The sequence below is a fragment of the Vitis riparia genome, chromosome 10 (assembly GCF_004353265.1).
Source record: "Vitis riparia cultivar Riparia Gloire de Montpellier isolate 1030 chromosome 10, EGFV_Vit.rip_1.0, whole genome shotgun sequence".
NCBI classification, from domain to species: domain Eukaryota; kingdom Viridiplantae; phylum Streptophyta; class Magnoliopsida; order Vitales; family Vitaceae; genus Vitis; species Vitis riparia.
Window position 1 is genome coordinate 18,422,158 of NC_048440.1, and position 23,022 is coordinate 18,445,179.

At 41.8% G+C, this 23,022-nt stretch overlaps 3 protein-coding genes and 1 long non-coding RNA gene across 4 annotated transcripts; all 4 read right to left on the reverse strand.

Moving 5' to 3' along the window:
- Positions 1-90: 90 nt before the first annotated feature.
- LOC117923286 (lipoyl synthase, mitochondrial) lies at positions 91-7,962 on the reverse strand. The gene is made up of 4 exons (XM_034841512.1): positions 7,390-7,962; positions 2,262-2,473; positions 1,689-2,068; positions 91-446 (listed from the first exon to the last, which is right to left on the reverse strand). Exons 1-4 carry the CDS (start codon positions 7,839-7,841, stop codon positions 309-311), a joined length of 1,182 nt encoding a protein of 393 aa, XP_034697403.1. The 5' UTR covers positions 7,842-7,962; the 3' UTR covers positions 91-308.
- On the reverse strand, positions 6,736-7,382 carry LOC117923289. Its single transcript, XR_004652602.1, has 2 exons — positions 6,965-7,382; positions 6,736-6,837 (listed from the first exon to the last, which is right to left on the reverse strand). It is a non-coding gene; the product is annotated as an uncharacterized LOC117923289 (long non-coding RNA).
- A 6,137-nt stretch (positions 7,963-14,099) lies between the features above and the next one.
- Positions 14,100-16,061, reverse strand: LOC117923162. Its single transcript, XM_034841400.1, has 2 exons — positions 14,908-16,061; positions 14,100-14,826 (listed from the first exon to the last, which is right to left on the reverse strand). Exons 1-2 carry the CDS (start codon positions 16,059-16,061, stop codon positions 14,100-14,102), a joined length of 1,881 nt encoding a protein of 626 aa, XP_034697291.1.
- A 1,792-nt stretch (positions 16,062-17,853) lies between these two features.
- On the reverse strand, positions 17,854-18,243 carry LOC117923164. The gene has a single exon (XM_034841401.1). It carries the CDS (start codon positions 18,241-18,243, stop codon positions 17,854-17,856), a length of 390 nt encoding a protein of 129 aa, XP_034697292.1.
- Positions 18,244-23,022: the final 4,779 nt, after the last annotated feature.

Genomic DNA, 23,022 nt, shown 5'->3' on the forward strand with positions numbered 1-23,022 from the left:
TTGATGACAGTGCAAAAAGCCAAACCTAAAATAAATGATAAAAAAGGGCAATAATGATGGGAAAGTGGCAAGACAGATGAGGCTACAAAGTGAAACAAACCCCATGTTGGTTCAGGTTTATTAAATAGAGACGGGGATAGCAGAGATCTAAAAACCGAAGATCTCCAATAAAATAGCTACTGAACAACATCTGAGAACAAATTGAGTTGAATATACAGGTGGATGAGCAGATGAAAGTAAAACAATAAATAAAAGAGTCAAAGACAGGTGGATAAGCCGCGATATTATTAAAGAACCTCTCTTTTTATTCAGGCAGCAGGGAGGGGTGAAGGAGATGATGACGCCCAGGACATGGCCCGATCTGCGTCAATCATGGACTTGATGTAGAATTCACCCGCCTTGTATGAAGACCTCACCATGGGTCCTGAGGCCACGTACCGAAATCCCTGCCCACACACGGGAGCATATGTTACATTTAACTGCCTAATAAAACAACAAATACATGTGTCTATTTGACCTTATATCATTCAGTGTTTGACGACCGACAGACATGCAAACACAGAACCCAATCCAGCCTTGCAAATCACTGGTAAAAACCACACAAACATGGTACAAAGAAAATGCATCCAAGGATGAATTCCCTTAAGCTTCCCACCCCCAATACCTTTCCTTGAACTCTAAGCACAGCAATACAGGGACTATGGTGTTCTCTAATAGAATTTTCCAGGTTCTACTCTTCTCAAACACCATATGAAGACAAAATTATGAAGTTACTAAGAAAGATGAAATGGTGAATTGGTTTGGGGTGTTAAAACCAAGGACAAGAAGAAAACAAAGATCTACCATCCAAAGGAAAAATAATTTTTATTAGCACCAGATTGACAAGATTATAAGTCACCAATTAGCCAAGGAGATTGGTAACAGTCTTAGTTGAAACATGAACAAAGCACTAAAATCATGCACAAAATTAAGCACTCTGAAATATCATCTTACAGGACTAGCCAAATCAGCATAAAGTGTTTAGATGCAACCTGAACAAAAAAATTAGAAGGAAAAGAAAAACTAAGAACTCATGCCAAGAAGTGAAAATCATGTCTGGCACAACTAGAACTTTGATGCCTGTAAATGATGAAAAGCACCTTAAGGTGGGACAACATTCAAACAAATGATGATCAGCACCTCAAAATGGTGACAACATTCAAACAAATGATGATCAGCACCTCAAAATGGTGACAACATTCAAACAAATGATGACCAGCACCTCAAGGTGGTGACAACATTCAAATTCTAGTCATTACAATCAGATAAAAATGATTAAAACAATGGTACATGCAATCAGGAAAATATGCAAAGGACCTTGATGGACCACAAAGATAATATTGAAGGGCACGTAATTCAATAATACTGTAAATTTACGTGCCCATACATATCGAACAATTCTAAGTGAGGTTCCCACAAGAAAGAAAGCACAGAAAAATATGAAGGAAACAAGAAAATGGTGACAAAAGAACTAAAAAAGAAGCAATCGAAGTGAAATTCAACGACACATGCAGGTGAAGTATGATATAGCTCATTGATGGTGTAGCAATGACAATCATAAGGATATGTATGGTCACTGGAATACATAAGAGAACATAAAACAATGAGGTTTTACATGTCCCAAAAGTAAATGAGGGGTCAAAGCATACCATATCCATGCCAAGTATTCGATATTTCTCAAAAGCCTCAGGAGTAATGTATTCAGACACTGGCATATGACGCTTTGACGGTCTCATATACTGACCAAAGGTCATGACATCAACACCTGCAGCCCTGACCTTTTCCATAGTTCTCACTACTTGATCAGGTGTTTCCCCACATCCCAACATTATTGATGTCTTGGTTAGTGTACCGGCATCAGCATATTCTTTGGCTAACTTTAGAACTTCCAAAGATTGCTTGAAATTAGCACGGTGGTCCCGAACTGCACTTTGAAGCTCTTCAACCGTCTCAATATTGTGAGCAAAAACATCTAATCCAGATTTAGAAACTTTTTCCACACAGCCAGGGTCTCCTCGGAAGTCAGGAACTACACAATTCCCAACAATAAAAACCAGGTTTAGAAAGAATGAACCATGAGAGCAACTGGGAAATTCTAGAGGTGAAAATAAAAATGATTCCTTGAAGGTTGGTTTCCATGAAATATCAACCAACGTTCAGTCTGCATTGTCATGGAGTGCAATCTGGTATTTTATACAAAAAGCAATAAAGCAGATTACTACCAAGGGCTTCAATCAGCATATTGGGCTTCAGAATCTTCAATTTCTGTACCGTCTCAGCAAAATGACCACTCCCTTGATCAGGTAAATCATCACGATCAACACTTGTAATCACAACATAATCCAGACCCCAGGATGCAATAGCCTCAGCAACCTTGGAGGGTTCATCTGGATCAGGAGGGGGAGGGGTTCGTGATGTCTTGACGTTGCAGAATCTGAAAAGAAGCAAGTAAATGTCTGTATAATAAAATTTCAGTCAAGAACCCTCACTTCTTAGAAAAAATCTCACAATTGCTTTTTATCTGAGAATTGGGGCAAAATCACAAACAATCACAAGCCACAATGTTTTGCTGTCAGATATTTACCTTGAAACAAATTAAAATGCTTCACCTTATATTTGCATTATCCACTTGACATTTCTCAACACTCGTTACTGCATTCATTATAATAACTCTTAAAGAAAACAACTACTGCGGCTCCATTTGGATTATGAAAAATTTGCACAAAAGTACGAGGAAAGGGGAAAAAAACGGAAACAGGAACAAGAATAAAAATCAAATTTATCATCAATAATTTTTTCTATCATGTTTCTGCAATTTTATCTCTTCTATATAGAGAATGAAAAATTTTAAATGTATAAGTATTTAATTTCTTTTATTTTCATTTCTATGCCATTTGGAGTCTAAACATTGTAATCCTCAGAGTGGCAAATACAAAGCAAACACCCCGAATCACCAATGGAGAATATGAAAACTGAGAACAATCCCAGTCCTAATCTTTAACAAGCAGAAACATTATTCATTGGCATAGTTCTAGCATACTATGTGGCATTAATGCCAAGTGTATCGGTGTCTAAAACATCAACCTACAGAATTCATGATATCACAACACAAGGATATTACCTTCTTTTTTTTTTGACAAAAAAATAATAATAATAAGGAGAAAATTTATGTTATTAAAAACAAACATGGACATATTAATATACTAAAAAAAACCCTTATTTATCTAATAAACAAAGAAACAAAAATACTGAAAAAGTATTCAAAACTTTAAAATGCTGACCTAAAAGGTTATGTGTCCCTTCACCATGAAATTGCATAGGCATACAACAAATATTAACACATTTTTATAATATTAATTGAAAACGGCATTCCTCTAGTTAAGAAGCGAGTTCTCACATATTGTTAATCATTTTCATGACAGATGGTATACTTATGAAACAATCAGAGCCATGTTTGAATGATTGATTGTGCAAGAAATTGTGCTGATTTTTTGTTTTTTTTTTTTGTGTTTTGGATTCATAAAATATATTATTTTTATTTATTTATTTTTGTCCTTACTAAGACTTGAAACTGGAACCTCCCACAGCCCTACCCCAACCTTGTACCAGCAAAAAGTTACACTGATTAAATGAGGTTTAATTAGATTCAGAAAAGGGAGAGAGAGAGATTGAGCAACATGATCAAAAGGTTTCTAAATGCACTTCAACCATACAAGGAAATTGAATAAAATCAAATGGCAATACTCATTCAATAATGCTGATTTTTTGGACAAATGATTTTTCAATTAAATAAGCCAACTACATGGTGTGATATTAGTTGATCATATATGAGCCCATGCTTCCTGACTGCAACAAACCAGCCATAACATTAACTTGTTTTTTTTTTTTTGATAGACAACATTAGCTTGTGACATCATCACACATTAGTACATTTACAAGGGGAGAAGTATAGGTGCCATCCTGTCTGCAACGTAAGTCATGACCAAAGCCTTTACTTTTTGTTTCCTGATAACATAAATTCAGAGGATGCTTGTAGTGTTACTTAACAAGCTTATTGTAGAATTAAACCTCTTGTATAGATATGGTAGCAGCAAGATGGAAGAGGATGGAGTTGGGTATTGCAGGATAATAATATGAAAACAAAGAATGAAAGTACAAAAAGAATGGTTCTAAAGAAGTATTAGTTCAAAAATTAGAACCAGTATTCAATCGCAATGTGACTATAACATTCATCAAAAGATAATAACAAATGTGAACACAACATAAACTACAAAAATGTAAAGTAGTTCAGAGTAGATGTCATGAAACAAAATTTTACTTCAACTAGTTAAAAACATAAACTTCCTCTGGCAGACTTAGTTTAACAGTCAAAGAGGTAAAAAGAATACCCACTCAGCGAGAATACAGGCTTTACCAGGAGTACCAACACCAACTGAAATTAACTTCACACCAGCTGAATCAAATGTTTCTTTTTACATATTTAAACATTTTTACAATGTTATGTTTGACATTTTATTTGTTTACCCTCTCTTTGCTTGGTGAGAAAGCTGCAGAATGGAAAGAAAGTGGTATATATTGTGATTTTTCAAGTTTAGTTTTTAATTTGGCATACTATCTGTTTTATAGGTTTTGGAATATTGGAAAATCTAAGCACCGTGTTTTTTTTTTTTTTTTCTCACTGAATATTTATTAGTTATGTAGTTTTGAATTTTTGAAAGCAATAATGTTGAATATTTATTAGTCATGTACTTTTGAATTTTTGAAAGCAATAATGTTGAATATTTATTAGTCATGTAGTTTTGGTTTTCTGAAAGTTAACTGGCTTGTGATTATTGCTGGAGTTTGGAAACTGGGATTCAAACTTTTGTTTTTCCTTCTCTTCCTCTATATTCTAAGCAATCTAAAAGAGGATTGGGGTTTATTGGTAGTTTGAGTCTGTAATGGCAATGAGAATGACTGTCAACCAATTAGATATTTTGGAAAATGATTGAAAATTTTAATTAAAAAAATTACCAACTAGTTTTTTCTCTTTCCCTTAAATTTTCTCTCAGATCAAATGCAGGGTTTGTGAATTTTCCGTATTTTGGTTGATAGATTAATAGAATTTATGCTTTATGCAGTTTTTTGGAATTGGTGGAGGTTCAGATGACAAAATCAGGTTTTTTGGGGGGAAAATTATGATGATTAGATGAATATAAAGCTTTTGGATAAATTCCAAGCTATGGAGTTCCCTTGTATTTCTGAATGGATTTGCTGATGTGGAATGCTACCAAGTGTTTGTGTTCCAATATTTTGTTGGAAAGTCTGTATATCCTGTTGTCCTAGAAGCTGCCAATACAGCGTTTCGTGATAAAAATGTAGTATTGATATTAAACTCTAACAAGAGAACTCACGACAGTAACATCAACTTTGGATGGGTTAAAATTTGTCATAGCAAAATGCCAAGAACCAAGATACACAGCATTCATGTGAAGCTGTTTTGAAATTCCAAGAACTTATGACTGTTTCCATTTTCAAAATCTAATATCCTTTTGCTTTTTTGCTTTTTTGTTTTTTTCTAAACTCTTTATTTTTAAAGAAATTTATATTCCGTACAAAATTTCTACCCAATACTGTTTCCTCCTGATCTTCTGATTATTCTTACCTTTACTTTCTTTTTCATTGTCATTAACTCTAATTCCCATTTCATAACGTTATAAAACCAAAGCCTAGCTTGCTGTGATTTGACTATAGGTAGCAACCTTAAGATTATTCTACAGTAGGTTTGGTATTGAAGGAAATTAGTAAAGGTTTTGAAGTTACTGGCACAATTTATGCAACCATGACTCAAGGCCATAGTCTCATAATGCAACAACGATTGGTTGTGCCAAAGATAAAACAGAGAAGGATCCATGTAATTAGTTCCCTCCTTCGATTTGCTGTGTGTACCCACAAACTCTCACCAAGATTTTCTTGCAGTAAGTCTAATAAGTAGATTCATTCCTCAGTATGTGTCTCTAATTTTGAGAAATTTGTTTGTGGTTGCCAAATGCCTAGAACTGAGAGGGAGAGGTTATATGCATTACCTGGGGAACCTAGTGTTTTAGTGGTCCAGAGAAAAAACCATAGAAAATAATGTGCTTGTGGGGTGCTGATGGTTCTAGGAAGAGATCTGGGATCAGTCTTTGAGGTGGGGCTACTGCTTTTCTAGGCATAGGGATATAAGATCAACCCAGATTCTCATACTTATTCTTCCTTGTCCTCCCACCACATTTAATGGAAAAAAGATAATACCCAGCTCCAAACATCCAGAGCCAGAAACAGAGACCTACCTCTGTGTGTGTGTGTGTGTGTGAGCCTGTGAGGGGGTAGGGGGGGTGGGGGGGATAGTGCTCATTTTCAGAGGTGGTGGAGATACCACCATGTTCAGTGTCATGAACCTAAATGGACCAGCTATTGCACCATATCCTAAACAGAGCGGGATTCTACATAACTACTACTTTCCTGTTTACCAAACAATTCTATGTTCTAAAGAGGAAAAAAAGAAGTGGAGAAAGATAACAAAATGTTGACTAACAAATATGATCTCTTTTTCTTCAATTCATCAGAAGTCGAGAGAGCTATTCTCGAAGCTGTCATAAAGGATTGAGGTTTCACATTTTAAGGGAAATTTGATCGAATTTAACATTATCACAATAAAATTCCAAAACCTTGAGCTAAAACCAATAAAAATTTTGAGCTTGATTACAGCCATGCGGATAGCAACTGTCACTGCACCAGCAAACTGAATTCAACATGCTAACAGAACATATCTACCATCTACATATGGGAGATCATGGAAAAATCAAAATCTGCAGCTTGCAATTTCAGTCCATGGAAAAAGGGCCCAGGGCCAAAAATGAACTGAATAGTGGTATTGATATTAAACTCTAACAAGAGAACTCACCACAGGAACATCAACTTTGGATGGGTTAAAATTTGTCTAAGCAAAATGCCAAGAACCTACATAAACAGCATTCATTGTGAAGCCAATTTCAAATTCCAAGAACTTATGACTGTTTCCATTTTCAAAATCCAATATTTTTTTGGTTTCTTTTTTTTTTTCCTAAACTCTTTATTTTTTCTTCCAACTTCAACTTCACAATCAAATCACCAAATTCAAATACTAGAACCCATCTAGGCAAATCAAATTCATTGGGCCGATATTGATGCTCCAGGTCATGTAGGACTGTGATTCATAAACCCAATCTAAAATGGCCAACAGAACACGACCGAATTCGGAGCATCTCGAATCAACGAAACAACCAAACATTCAAACATCAAAACCACCTACAAAAATCAAAATCATGAAATTGAAGGAATCAAAACTACCTGCATCCACGAGTGCAGGTGTCACCCAAGATCATGATGGTCGCAGTGGCAGTGCCGGTCTCGCCACCGGACCAGCACTCGCTCATGTTGGGGCAGCGGGCCTCTTCGCAGACCGTGTGGAGGTTCAATTGGCGGAGCTTTTTCTTGATCTGGGTATATTTGGCACCGCCCGGGATAGACTCCTTCATCCATTTGGGCTTAGGGAGAGGCTTCTTCTTGGTTCCTACCTCGACGGAATAATCATCGGAAGTCTGGAGGCGGACAAAGTCTGAAAGGGAGGGGGATTCAACGGCAAGGCGATGGCGGAGGGAGGCTAGGGTTTGAGGTGGTTCGGGGTTTGTAGGAGGAGAAGAGCAGTGGCGGAGAGAGATGAGTGAGGATAATAGAAGGACAGAATTGTTATGGTTATGGCGGTGGTGCCGGAGGGCCAGTGATGAAAGGCGTGTATACATTTCTCCGCTAATTTGGCTAATCGGCTGTGGCTCTCTCCGTATCTCTGATTTGGTGTGTGTAGGCGTGGAGATTGGGTGGCACAGGTCAGCCAACCAACCTTGATTCACTTGAAATTTTATTCCATCGTTGATCGGACTTGATGAACTATTTTTCTGATCTTATAAGTACATAACCAAGGGTTAAAAATATCAAAAATTACGAAAATATCCGTGATTGAATTTTACGAAAGCATTGCAAATTCAGACAAAAATATGGATGAAATAAAAATTCATAAAAATATGAAACAATTAAAAATAAAAATATAATAATACACCTATTAAATTTATTTTATTACAAAAATTAATATATATAATACACATAAAATAAAATTTTTAATGCTTCATACCCTTAAAAATTTGTGATATTTCAGGTGGAATTTGAAATATATTTTTTATTAAATATTTAAAAATAATAATATATATGTGTAGACCCTCATATGGGGCTTGTTTTTTTCATTTGCTGCAGGTCACACTTCTTGCCAAATGGAGGGCTCTTAAAGAGCCAAATGCTGCTTCCTGGTTGGGTGGTCAGTGAATCGGGTAGTGGGTTGAAAATGCAATGGGGTGGAGACACCTGTTGAAGGATATTCAGATGAGCTTTTTGGCTGTTAGATGGGTGTCTTTTTCTGTTGGAGAAGGAGCGTATCTGCAGGTGGAGGTGGTGCTTTTTCAGGGAGAGAGAATGAGTTTTTGAGAGTGAGGAGCAGCAAGCTAGAGGGGAGTGGTGTTTTTGGTTGCTGTTTTGGGGCAAAGAGGAGGAGCGTATGAGAGAGTTGAGAGGAGAGGAAATCTTCTGAGAACTTGAGGTGAGCTCAGAGAGAAAACCAGAGGTTCAAGGGTAGCTAGGGGAGGAGCTCTTTCTGGCGGGGGCTACTAGTTGAGGAGAGGAGAAACACAACAGTCTCCTTCCTCATTTCAGCTGAAGGGAAGCCTTTCAGGTGCATTTTCTGGACCATATACTTGTTGCAGTAGTTTTCCTTGATATTGTTATGACTGTGTTATGAATAGTATATGCCTTGTTCTTCATATAAAATTTATTTAATAGTGATTCGATTCCTTTTTATCTCTTCATTGGGTGCTTGAGTCATATCTTTGGGTCCCATTTCCACTTATTTTCCCACCTATACATGAGCCTATTGCCTCCAATATGAAAGAGAGTTTGGGTCAGTGTCTTCTTTGGTTCAGTTGATACTCTGTTTTTGTGCTTGTTCCCTTGTTGTTCATACTTTATTCTCGATGGCCATTCATGCCCTCTAAGGAGAAGAGTTTTTGGCCAGCATTGCCTTGATTTCTGCATGGGCACAGTTTGTGAGTTTGGGTAGCAGTTGTTTCGTTTGTTCGTGAGATTGCTAGGTTATTTTGCTAAAAAAGATTGGTGACGGCCATAGCAAGGCATTAATGCTATGTCTCAGCTATTGATGATTCTGGATACATATTCGAGCCTCAACAAGGGCAAGGTTGTCGCCCACCCATCAAATATGAGATACTGTTGCTTAGAGAATAGAGGTTTGGATGTTCAGTTGATAGTGTTAACAGAGAAGAAAAGGCCTCATTTGAACACTGTGTCATCCCCCATAGCCTGAAACTCCAGTGTTTTCCCCCGGTTATCGAAGCGTTGATGCAACTTACCTCCAGTGTCAGAATCAAAAGCTTGTTCAGCAGTTAGAGGTGCAGAAGCATGAGTTGCATGATCTTGAAGACAGAATCAAAGAATTAAAAGACGAGCCAACTTCATATGATGACATGTTGATTACCATGAACCAACTATGGAGTCAGTTGGTTGATGATTTAATCCTACTTGGAGTACGAGCGGGGAAAGGTCAAAATGCTATGCAAACCTTGGGCCATGCAGACCATCCTTGGGGTCTGATTCCGTCATGTCCTGTTGAGGAGATATTTCTCTGTAGGCTGCTACAAACATATTCTTTTGAAAGCAATGGGAGTGATGGAATTGTTAAAAATGCTAAAGAAGCCCTTGCTTTGCAACATTCTCCTACTCTGGAGTTGATGAAACCTCTGGAAGATACCATCGATGCTTAGAGGGTCAAAACAGAAAGCATAGCACAGGCTTTACATGGAAAGCTATCTGCAAAAGATGCTATCATCCAATTAAGTAAGATTGATGTTTTGATGAAAGAGGAGGCTAAAAACTACGTGAGTGTTGAGGCCTCGCGTCCTTGGTGATCCACGTAGTTTCCAAATGGGTGGACGCACGATCTCAACCAATATAGATTCTTGATTCAATCGTCCCTGCAAAAGGTGTCCAGACAGGGCGTCCGGACACACCCTCCGATGGCTTTGTCAGTCATGGTAAGAGAGATAAATCAGTTGGTCTTTTACTAGGTATTGCAAGCTTACCTTCCTCTTTGTGCGAAGGTTCATATATGTAGTACCAGAAGCTCTGTTTCCCTCTTTAATGGTAGGGAGATATTTTGGCTTTGTCATGATGCCACTAGGTGGTGGCAGGACCATCATCACCCTACGGGCGGCTGATAGAGATCGTGGGAGGCGCCGTGACTGTCAGAGATCGTGGGAAGTGACTTGCTGTCACTTCATTCCTATCCTTTCACTCTGCAGGTGGCGGAACGTGGGCCATGGCAGGCTGTTGTGATGACGTGCAAGACTTGCCTACTTCAATCAATGATCCGGACAAAACATATCCGGATAGGATATGTCGATCGTCCGAATGTGACATGGCGGTTTGCCCGGATGTGATGCTTGCGAGTGTCCGTGTGCCTCTCCTAGAGGAAGTCCGGATAGGAGAAGCGCGCCACGTGTACTCTTAGGAAGATCCGGATGGGTTTGATCCGAATAAGATTGCGTGCCACGTGCCATCAGGGGATATGCGCCACGTGTCATCAAGGGGAGGGGTTCCTACAATGCCCCCCTTTTTTAACTTGTCGATTTTGCCTGAGCAAAAATGGGCGGGTTAAAAAATAATTGCTTTTTTGAAACTGATGTTGCTTTTTGCGCTCATTGGGCCACGTGGCGAGCGGGGGCGAAGAGAGAGAGGAGCATTTATGATGAGCCGTCGTCTCTGGGTATTCTGAGGCAGCATGTCGTTTCAAATGATGGCGTAGCTGAGCATTTGGGATACCGAGGGGCTATCTCCCTATAAATAGCAGACCGTTCCTTCATTTTGCATTTTTTCTACTGCGTTTTTTCTGTTATTGCTTCTTCTATCTTCTGCGTACCTTCGTTTTTTGAGTGAAGCTTCTAGGGTTTTCTACCGGCAATACTTCGCGTCGTGATGGTGACTCCATTTGCGGTTTTCAACCCTATTTTTCCAGTTTCCCCTCGGTACGTTCGCTTTGCTTGTCTTTTGTGCTTGTTTTGTTGATTGTTTTTGGCTTGCTTTGGGCAAGTTGCTTACGACTGAGTGTTGATATTTGGTTGCTAGGGTTTTTTTGGGGGGTTCTTGTCTGTGTTTTGGGTGTGTTTAAGGTTTCTGTTGCCCCCATGTGCTTTTTGTGGGGTATTGAATCGTCTTTGGGGTGGAGTTTGAGGTTTGTGGGGTTGGCTTATTGTGTTTGACTGTTGGAATTCTTCCATGTAGATTCTGTTTCATCCCTAGGCTAAAAAATGTCTGCCAACAAGGAAGTTACCTCACCTGGTTCGTCCAGCGATGCTCATGCCGAGAAATCTATGGATAAGTTGAGTGTAAAGGAGTTTCGTGAGCGCTTTTGTATTCCAAATGGCGTGCTTGTGGAACTTATAGATGGAGAGGTCGTATCGACTGAGGAGTCGGAGGACCATGCCATTGTGTTCACCAAGGAGCAATTTAATGCTGGGCTCTGATTCCCCCTTTCGTCGCTGTTCAAGGAATTCCTTCACTTCACTCAGATTCCTCCAGTTTACATCCACCCTAATATGGTCCGGGTGCTGATGGGATGCAGCATCCTAAGCATGCTTTTCAACCTAGACCTCTTGCTGCTGGAGGTTCTTTTTGTCTACTCCCTGAAGAAGGGAAATTTTTAGCATGGTTGCCCATCTGCCTTCCCTTCAACTGGTGACTGAGCTGTCGGATTCGACGAAGGGAGGAGCGAAGGGACATGTGCTGGTCCGGGGTGCCTGGGCGGGGCTATTGGAGCATTCGGAGAGGCCATTTTCCCCCAACCATTCGTTGGTGCTTCCGGGTAAGACAGCTTGCGGGGTTTGTCCGACATTCGTTTTGTTGTTTTTCTTGTTGGGGTTTATCAGATGGCTTAATGTCTTTGTTTGTTGATAACGCAGGTCCGGACAAGAGGGGTCGCGTAGTCGAGTGGGTAGAAAAAGTGTCATTCGCTCGTCTAAACAAGTTATTTGAGATTACTGCTGTTGAGAGGCATCATAAGACGTTGCTTACTGCGCAGAACCTGCTGTCCGTTGTTCGGGAGCGCCAAACATATATTGTCAATATTCTCCCCAGGAAGCTGCCAAAGAAGGTAGTGCCTGGGGAACATTATGTTTTAAAAGACCTTCCATTCTACGCGGAGGTGCGGAAGGCAGACACCCGAACACCAAAGTCCGTCTCACTAAGCGGGAGAAGAAAAAACAAGAAGGGCTTTTGCGGAAGGCTCCGGGTGGCAAACGGCCCGTGTCTGCTCCACCTGCTGACTCTCCAACGAAAAAGAAGAGGAAGTTGGTCCTTAATAAAGGAAAAAAAATAAAACTCCCAACTCCCCCGAAGGAGTTTGTACCACCGCCGGTCACTTTTGTAAGGGGATTAACAATAAGAGAGCCAGAAAATCCCCTCATGCCTTCTATTTCAAGCGGCTCCGGACATCTTGCGGGTCTGAACCATTCGGGGCCTTCACTGAGAGTGGCTGGACGTCTGGCTGTTCTGGCTGAGGAGGCTACTTCAATAAATCAGCTCGGCTCTCCCTATCCGGATGCGGATGCAGCCGGGACCCCTTGTGCTACAACCTTGCCTCATTCGACACCTCCATCGGCAGAAATGGGGGCAGAAAGTCAAGGTTTGTCTCATTGCGAGCCAAGCCCTCATGCCCTTGTACCGGTGAAGGGACCAGCTACGAGGAGGTCGCGTTCGGCGCGTGACTTGAAGTCTAGCCTCGTCAGGCGGCTTCAGGATCGGTTCTTGGAAACCATCGAAGTCAGCTGCTCGTTCGTCCAGGAGGATCATCCGACGGGTAGTGAGACGGAGGCGGAAGAAGAGAACCCAGCCACCTCGGTGCTGGTCCCGGATGGGGTTTCACCCGGAGAGACCCAGCCGACCGGGAATGATGGGGCCCTTAATCCGGAGGAGGAGTCACACCTTAATGTCTCATCAGGGGGAAGTCCTGTTGATGATGCAGCTTGCATCTCCGCTAGCCCTTTCAGCTACGCGGAGATGGAGGAGATGCTGAAACGGATTCCATCCGGCTCAGACGTTGCTACGCCTTCAGCAAAAATGTTCGAAGTAGTGGAAATGGTATATTTTACTTGTTGATTTTTCTCACCACACTGATGTGTTTGTCGCATGGTTTGTAACTTTGTTCTTCTTGTTTGTGTGTTTTTTCTGCAGCTGGTGAGTGGCATTCGCGGCATGGCTCAACAACGTGATCTTTTTTCTGACCTGCTGCGAACTGCTAATTATACGAAGGCCTTCGTCTCTCAGCGAAAAAACGATGAAAAGAAACTGCGCTTGAGACTGGAGCAGGGCGAAGCCAGTTTATCCGCTGCTCGAGAGGACAACGAGGCTCTCCGGGTAGAGCTTGCTGAGGCAAAGAGTTGGGAGGAATCTACGGACGCCCGCCTGCTTGAGGCGGAGGACAAGATGGCCCTCTTGAGGGAGGAGGTGAGCCAACTCTGGACGGAGGTATCTATTGAGAAAAAGCAAAGAAATGATTTGCAACTGCGTTTATTAGCGCAAAAAGAGGAGCTGGAGGTCGAGTTTGCTGCAGAAATGGAGGAACTTGAAGCGGACTACCAGAAACAAGTAGATGAAATGTACTTCTTCGACTATCGCTGTTGTATGAAGAAACATGGTATCAAGCGGGACGTCCCTTCAATTTCCCCGGGTGAAGAGGAGAAGCTGTGCGACAAGCCTGCTCAATGAGAGCTTTTCTTTTTGTAATAATTTTTTTTACTGCTATCTTCTCTCTGTATTTTGTAGTCCGGAGAACTCTTTGTATGTAATTTTTCACAAGTATCAATAAAATATACTTATTCAAATTGCGTTTCTATCTTTTGTCTCATCTTTCATTGGTAATATTGTTTTATATTAGATACATTCCATGGTCATTGCAATGGTGTCCCGTCTAGCTTTTGTAGATGATAGGCTCCACTTTTACTTGCTTTAGACACTATATAGGGGCCTTCCCAGTTGGCTTGGAACTTTCCTCCTCCTATATCAGCGGTATTTTCGAAAACTTTTCTAAGGACCAGCGTACCATTTTTTAAGCTTATGGGCCTTACTTTGCGATTGTAGTGAGTTGATGCCCTTTGTTGATAGTTTGTCATCCGAATGGATGCAGTTTCTCTTACTTCGTCTGCCCAGTCCAAGTTTCTTCCTAACTCTGCATTCGCATCATCCTGGCTTCCTGCCTCAGTCCGGATAATGGGTAGCCCTATTTCTGTAAGAATGATTGCGTCCATACCGTATGCGAGGGCGAAGGGAGTGTTTCCTGTCGAACGTCCGGGTGTGGTTCGATAAGCCCATAGGACGCCGGGTAGCTCTTCCACCCACTTTCCTTTGGCTTGCTCGAGCCTCTTTTTTAAGGCAGTTATCAGTGTCTTGTTTGTGGCCTCCGCTTGGCCATTGCTTTGAGGATAACGTGGGGTGGAGTATGAGTTCCGGATGTTTAGTTCTGAACAGAAATTCCGGAAAACTTTACTATCAAACTGTGGACCGTTGTCAGCTATGATGGTTTGGGGAATTCCAAAGCGGCAAATGATATTCTTCCATACGAACTTGGTGACATCTTTGTCCTTGATGCTAGCATATGCTTCAGCTTCCACCCATTTACTGAAGTAATCCGTGGCGACGAACAGGAATTTCTTCTAGGCAGGTGCGGCTGGGAGGGGTCCCACTATGTCCATGCCCCACTGCGCGAAGGGCCAAGGGTCTGAAATTGGTTTCAATGCCTCTGATGGCATATGTGGAATGGGGGCATGCCTTTGACTTTTGTCACATTTTTTGACATAGGCTGTAGCATCTTTCTTCATTGTGGGCCAGTAATATCCTTGCAAATGGGCCCTATGTGCTAAAGATCGTCCTCCAGCATGATTTCCACATACTCCCTCGTGTAATTCAGCTAATACATAGAGGGCCTCTGAATAGTTTAGGCATCGAAGGTAGGGACCTGTGAAAGACCGTTTGTATAAGTGGCCCCCAACCATGGTGAAACTGGCGGCTTGTACCCAGACCTTGTGTGCCTGTTTGGGGTCTTCGGGCAGGGTACCTGTCCGAAGGTACTCTATAATGTCGTTCGTCCATTCTTGGCTATCTGCTTGATTTACCTCAATAGTATTGCAAGTGAAGACTTCCGTGACGGAAGGGTTGGTTTGCACATGTATAGGCAACAATATGGCTTCTTTGATGGGAAGGGAGGCGGCTATGCCTACCAAGGCGTCGGCGTGCCCATTTTCAGTTCGCTTAATTTTTTCTATCGTCCACTCGGCGAATCGTTGTAAGGTGTCCCTTACTTTAGCCAGATATCGTGCCATGCGCGCATCGTTAGCTTCGTATTTCTTCTGGACGTGTCTTACCACGAGTTGGGAATCACTATAGATCCGGAGTTTGGAGATGGATAGAGCTAGGGCGAGATCCATTCCGGATAGGATGGCCTCATATTCGGCTTCATTGGTAAAGGCGAGGAATCCTAGTCGGATGGCTTGTTCCAGATGTTCTCTAGTTGGGGATTGCAACAGGAGCCCTACCCCGGATCCTGACGATCGGGAGGCTCCATCGACTCGCAAAGTCCACCATTCTTCTTCGCTTCGTTCCTTGTGTTGGATGGGCCTTCGGGAGTATTCCAGCACGAAGTCAACCATCACTTGGCCTTTTATGGACAATCTGGGTTGGAACTCGATTCCAAATTCGCTCAATTCTATGGCCCATTGAAGCATTCTCCCGGTTAGGTCTGGTTTGTGCAGGATGTTGCGAAGGGGTTGGTCAGTTAGCACGACCACCGGGTGGGCTTGGAAGTATGGACAGAGTTTCTGGGTGGCACTTCGAAGAGTTAAGGCCGTTAGTTCCATTTTTGAATATCTAGTTTCTACGTCTGTTAACTCTCTGCTGACGTAGTAGATAGGTTTCTATTCCTTAGGCGATGGGCAACGGAATAGAACAGCGCTAATTGCCCATTCTGACACAGCCAGGTACATATACAATTTTTCTCTGGGGAGGGGGCTGCTTAGAATGGGTGGTTCCATGAGGCAACGCTTAATTTTTTCGAAAGCGTTTTGACAGCTGTCTGTCCACCCGCTTGCTCCCGCCCTGCGGATTGCCAAGAAGAAGGGTTGTAGTTCATCAGTGAAGCGGGCTATGAAACGCCCTAGCGCAACAAGCTTGCCTGTGAGGCACTGTAACTCCTTCTTGCTTCTGGGGGGTGGTGTTTCCATGACTGCCTTGACTTGATCTGGACTAATCTCTATCTCCCTTTGGCTGACCATAAATCTCAGGAATTTGCCAGCATTTACACCAAAGGCGCATTTAGAAGGATTCAACTTCATGCCATATTTCCTCAAGAGGTGAAAAACTTCTTGCAAGTGGAGAACATGCTCCTCTCGGGTTTTGCTTTTAACCACGATATCGTCAATATATACTTCTACTGTGCGGCCGATTAGAGGTTTGAATATCTTTGTCATCAATCTCTGATAAGTGACGCCAACGTTTTTGAGTCTGAATGGCATGACTTTGTAGCAATAGAGGTCGTGTGGTGTTATGAAGACTGTTTTTTCTTCGTCAGCTGGGGCCATGGGGATTTGGTGGTATCCAGAGAAGGCGTCCAAGAAGGAGAGCATCCCTTGCCCGGCGGTGGAATCCACAATTTGATCTATTCGTGGCAAAGGGAAACTGTCTTTTGGACATGCATTATTGAGGTTGGTGTAATCGACGCACACCCGTCATTTGCCTTCCTTTTTGGGTATCACTACTACATTTGCCAACCAGTCCGGATACTCTACTTCTTTGATGAATCTGGCTTCCAGCAACTTGTCAATCTCATCCTGGATGATCCTTTGCCTGTCCAAGTGGAAACGTCTAACCCTCTGCCGGATGGGTTTTGATGTTGGTAAGACGTTAAGTTTATGAGAGACGATGGAGGGGTGAATTCCCTTCATATCTGAATGCGCCCATGAGAAAACATCATGGTTTTGTCGGAGGGTGTTTTGAATGTTCCGGATCTCCTCAGGAGTCAAGAGGGAACTGGTATACGTAAGGTGAGTACCTTCTTCCGAAATTTGGATTGTTTGCAAGGGATCCGCTACCGGGGATCTTTGTCCGTCGGGCATAGTGATTGCTATTGGTCAAGAGCGTGGGTGGACTCAGGGAGGGGTTTGTCCTCTTGGCTGGTCCCTGCTTCTCGCGCTATCTGGTAGCATTGGCGAGCGGCTAACTGGCTGCTATACAGGTTGATTTGCCCATCCTCGGTAAGAAAGTTTACCATCTTATGATATGTGGAGGGGATGGCTTTCATGTAGTGCAGTCATGTGCGCCCCAAGATAACATTGAAGGGTGATAAATCTTGTACCGCCGAAAACTGAATGTTGAGAGTGACTGGGCTAGCTTAGACTGGCAGCACAATGTCTCCCAAGGAAATGGTTGATGCCCCGTTGAACCCGGACAAGATTCGTCCAGGGTTTTCGAGACCAACTAGATTGTGTCCCATGTGGCTTATCACCGATGCTTGCACCAGATCGGCTGAGCTGCCTGGGTCAATTAAGATGCGTCTTACGTCGAACTTGTCTATCCCCAAGGCTAGAATGAGGGCATCGCGGTGTGGTCGCAATATCCGTGTGGGGTCTACTGGTGGGAAAATGATTGTCCCGTCTATGGGGCGGGGGCCCCCCCAGTTACCCTAGGCCGAATGGAGTTGATACGCTCACGCGCCATTGCTTCCCGCAACAATTTCTGTCTTTTTCGTTTGGAGTCGTATTCCTCATCCGATGGGTCTCCATTAATGTAGTTTATGACGGCTTTAGGGGCGGCTGGAACCGTGGGGGTTCCAGAGTCGTGATTCCGGGAAGCGTCTCTATTTCTGGCGTTTGAGCGGGGGTATTGCCTCAAATGTCCAGCCTTTATAAGCCTTTCCACTAAATACTGGAGGCTCATGTATGTCTCCGTTGTATGGCCATGCTCCTTGTGGTAGACGCATTTTTTAGTATGATCCCTTCTGGATGGGTCCGTTCCAAGGGGTCTAAGCCACCTGAAATCGGACATGTCTTAGATCAAAGGGAGAAGCTTCTCATAAGTTATGGAGAGGGGTGTGAGGGGCGGCATTTCTGGGCGACTCGGCCCTTCCTGCCTTCAATCGGATGGCCTTGGCCTGTTTGGAAGTTTGGCACTCCTCTCCGCACCACTTTTGAATGTCTGTCCGGCAACCAAGACTTGCTGCTGGGTGACTGCTCGTACGTCATCCTCGAGCATTGAGTATTTGTTGGCACGCTGGAACAAGTCGCCCATCGTCGTGGGAGGCTTCTTAGCGAGTGATTCGAAAAATGGGGTGCCTGGACAGACACTTCGCTTGAATATCTGTAGGACAGCATCCATGCTGCAAGCTTCCACCTGTAGGACGGCCTGACCAAACCGCTTCACGAATTCCCTTAAGGACTCATTGTTCTTCATTTTTATGTTTTGCAGAGTGCTGATGTTTTGTTTATGCCGAGCGGAGCATAGGTATTGTCCCACGAAGACTTCCGATAAGTCTCTGAAATTATCAACAGAGTTGAGAGGTAGGCGGTGAAACCATGAGAGGGTCTGCCCTTGTAGGCTGGCGGGGAATACTTTGCATAGCAACGCGTCGTTGCCTATATCGAGAGTCATGAGCTGTCGATAATGCATGATATGATCGAAGGGGTCGCTGGACCCATCATACGCGGAGAATTTGGGTACGAGGAATCCCCTTGGGGGCTCGTAATGAATGATATGAGAGCAAAAAGGCGTGGAGAGCATGTCGTCTAGCCTTTTGCTGATGGAGCCAATGGGTGGCTCATTTAGGAGGTTTCTCCCAACTTGTCGTGCCGCTTGGTGTGGGGGAACATCCTGCACCATAGGGGTGACCAAGGGGTCACGGTGCGGGAGAACGTTTTGTGGCATAGGGGTGACCGTAGGATCATGGTGCACTCCCCATGTGGTGGCTATTGGTGGCCTTGGCCTACCAGGCTCTTGGGGGCCCAGTCTTGCACGCATCGCGCCCGACAACTGGGATCTTCTGTCACGTTGTCTTTTAGACGAGAAACGAGTAGAGTCTGAGTTTTCGTCATGGGGAGCTTGAGGCATGGGTGTGTGTGGCTCACGTGGCCTAGCGTTGCATGTTCCAGGGACTGCTCCCGCCGTTTCAGGGTATATCAACTCTGGCTTTGGCCTTGAGTTTGCTACCTGGCTTCTTGAATGCTGATGAGGGAGAGGCCCCGTCGATGAAGCCTGAATGCGTAGCACCGCGTTTTCTTTTCTTAATTTTATTGTTTCCTAGAGGAGAGTTTGCAGTTGTCGTTCGCTTGCCAACTGTCTCTTTTCGATGGCTCGGCGCCACTCAGAATTATCTTCTTGTCCCCTACCAGATGAACGGCTTCGGGAAGGTGTGGCCATCTTTGCTAGTGACTGAATCAGTAATTTTCCCACATACGGCACCAATGTTGAGACCTCGCGTCCTTGGTGATCCACATAGTTTCCAAATGGGTGGACGCACGATCTCAACCAATATAGATTCTTGATTCAATCATCCCTGCAAAAGGCGTCCGGACAGGGCGTCTGGACACACCCTCCGATGGCTTTGTCAGTCATGGTAAGAGAGATAAATCAGTTGGCCTTTTACTAGGTATTGCAAGCTTACCTTCCTCTTTGTGCGAAGGTTCATATATGTAGTACCAGAAGCTCTGTTTCCCTCTTTAATGGTAGGGAGATATTTTGGCTTTGTCATGATGCCACTAGGTGGTGGCAGGACCATCATCACCCTACGGGCGGCTGACAGAGATCGTGGGAGGCGCCGTGACTGTCAGAGATCGTGGGAAGTGACTTGCTGTCACTTCATTCCTGTCCTTTCACTCTGCAGGTGGCGGAACGTGGGCCATGGTAGGCTGTTGTGATGACGTGCAAGACTTGCCTACTTCAATCAATGATCCGAACAAAACATATCCGGATAGGATATGTCGATCGTCCGGATGTGACATGACGATTTGCCCGGATGTGATGCTTGCGAGTGTCCGTGTGCCTCTCCTAGAGGAAGTCTAGATAGGAGAAGCGCGCCACGTGTACTCTTAGGAAGATCCAGATGAGTTTGATCCGGATAAGATTGCGTGCCACGTGCCATCAGGGGATATGCGCCACGTGTCATCAGGGGGAGGGGTCCCTACAGTGAGGTGAGCTGGAAGAAAGCATGGCAGAACTTGAAGAAAGTAGAAGAAAGCTAGTTAATCTGAAAATGCAAAATGATGTAGCATCTGTTGGTGCATACCCCAATTCAGGGTGCTATAAATGGAAGCTTGTCCCCTGAAAAGCATGCAGACAGGACAATGGATTCCAGAGAATTGAAGGATTCAGTTGAGGAAACAAAGATACTGGCAACTGACCGTCTTTTTGAGCTCCATAAGGTGCAGGAAGATAATCTAATCTTGTCCAAACAGTAGCAAGATCTACAGAATGAACTGAAGGATGACAAATAGGTGTATTCATCTCGACCTCATACTTTACTCAATGATCAGCTCCAACATTGGAATGCTGAAGTAGAACGATGCAAATTACTGATAGATTCTCTCCAGGCTGACAGGGCTTAGGTTGTGCAAAGGTGGAAAGAACTGAATGATAAATCAAAATTGGCTGATGATGCCAGGCCACTTGGAAGAGCTAGAGATACAGGCCTTGCCTTTGGGGCTGTTGCTTCTGCTGATAGATCAGCACTAGTATAGATTGGTTGCACTACCATGTTGGTTGTTGTTAAGATGGAGGTCATGACACCACCAAAGGAGTCACCTGATGAAGGTTCGACAGCTATAGAATTCTACATGCCTCCAATTTGTTCTCCACTTGTCTGGCCTAGTAGGCCAGCTGAGGAAGCTCCAATTGTTTCAAAGCAACTATCTGACACTATTTTAAGTTCTGGCATGATTAATTTGAAAGAATTATCCTAGGTCAGTGGCAAAGCTGCTTGGATGGCCTACCTGGACATGTATTGTTTGGACGCGGATGGTTCTCCGTTTGATGCTGCATATAGACTTATGATGAATGAGAAAATCAGTCAGTCAATTTTGGTTAGTGACGAAATGCGGGGTCATAATATGTGATTTTTTAAAAAATATATTTAGAATTTTACTTACAAATTTATATATATTTTATATTTAATTAATATATAAAATATAAATAAAGACTCGAGGTTTTATATTTTTAATAATCTGTTAAAATCAAACATTCCATGTTTTTGACCCACGTAACCAATCCCAGATTATTGAAAAAAAATCCAAAATTACCCATAAAATTTCGGGAAAATCGGATATTATCGGAAAAAATATCAAAAAAATCTTGATAAAATCTTTTCACAGGTCCGGATATCGAAATTATCAGCTAAATATCTAAAAATCCAAAATATCGAAATTATGGCTAAATATCTCCATTTAATTATTAAAAAATCCAAAAAATCAATATGTAACCGTTTTTTAAAACATCTAACAATAGTTTTTAACAACATTTTTTAATATTTTATAAAATAAAACTTTATTTAAAAATTTAAATATTTTAAACTTATTTTTAATATTTTCAAAATAAATTTTATATTTGAAACTTTGTTTTTAATTATTATACATGTTTTTATATAATTATTTTTTAAAACAATTTTTTAAAAAATATAAGTGATAATAATTAAATGATGTTTTTTGAAATAATATATTTTTTGTTTTTTTTAAATATAAAATGGTTTTTTAATTATTAAAAATTTGTTTGGAAACTATTTTTTAATTTAGAATAAAAAAACACAATTTGTAACAAAAAATTATTTTTTATTTGTGTTTTTTTGGATAACATCTTTGAGATGTTTTATGTTATTTTTTGAATGATTATTTTAAAAAATAATTATATAAATATGTAGACTGTAATTTTTTTTAAATATATCTAAAAATATTTTAAAATGTTAAATTTTTATTTTATAAAAATCAAATAACAATTTTTAAAATGGTTATTAAAAAATTATTTTTCATAATTATTTTTTGAAAAAGTTATCAAATTACTTTTATTTTTTTATTTAAAAAAATTGTTATAAAAAACAGTTCCCAAACGTCCCATAAGGAAAATCTTCGGCATCCAACGATTCTGGGAGAAGACAGCTATACCTGTACGCGTAGATGATTGATTGCTACAAGTTAGTGAAGGAAGGAATGACACAAACAAATTTAAAAGGAATGTAATGGAAAAAGGATGCCCCCCTTCTAAGCAATGGCCCTATGTCGTCGATCATTCAGCGTCTCGTTAAAGCAACGGCCCCTGTGCGAGGAAGGTGATTTTCAGTGGGGGTGAATTGTTGGTTGATTATTACTTGCTAACAACATTTGTATGGTGGTCACTGGTCACACGCCTACCACCAAAAAGTTGGTGGAGGTTAGGGTTTTAAGGGCGGGAGCAATTGAATCTGACCCACTTTAAAGTTTAAACCCCCATCTAAATCATAGACCCAGTCACTTTTTTAAAGTTGAACCAAAAATTATGGCAATCTTTGTATAATCATATGATATTTGTGGGGTTCCACCCTCATACTTTTCTCTTTGATTATGGTCTAGTGGATTGGGTGATTAAGGACAAGTACAACTGGACAAAGGGAAAAGATAGGACGGAGGATTAAAATAATATATAAAATGAATAAAGAAGATAAAAGTTACACATAGAATTTTTTAAGTATGACGTGGCATTCCCTTTTTTAATTGAGGCGATGGGTAGCCTTGGGATATTCAAACTAAATTTTTCTAGACTATATTTGATTTAAATATTATTTAAACAAGATAATATTTCTTATATTAT

Coding starts and splice junctions, on each gene's coding strand:
- LOC117923162 (XM_034841400.1), bottom strand. CDS start 16,061: ATGGAACTAACGGCCTTAACTCTTCGAAGTGCCACCCAGAAACTCTGT. Junction 14,827..14,907: donor GACCCTTGGCCCTTCGCGCA/GTGGGGCATGGA, acceptor GGATTACTTCAG/TAAATGGGTGGAAGCTGAAG.
- LOC117923286 (XM_034841512.1), bottom strand. CDS start 7,841: ATGTATACACGCCTTTCATCACTGGCCCTCCGGCACCACCGCCATAAC. Junction 2,474..7,389: donor ACCTGCACTCGTGGATGCAG/GTAGTTTTGATT, acceptor GCTTCTTTTCAG/ATTCTGCAACGTCAAGACAT. Junction 2,069..2,261: donor TATGCTGATTGAAGCCCTTG/GTAGTAATCTGC, acceptor GGAATTGTGTAG/TTCCTGACTTCCGAGGAGAC.
- LOC117923164 (XM_034841401.1), bottom strand. CDS start 18,243: ATGTCCGATTTCAGGTGGCTTAGACCCCTTGGAACGGACCCATCCAGA.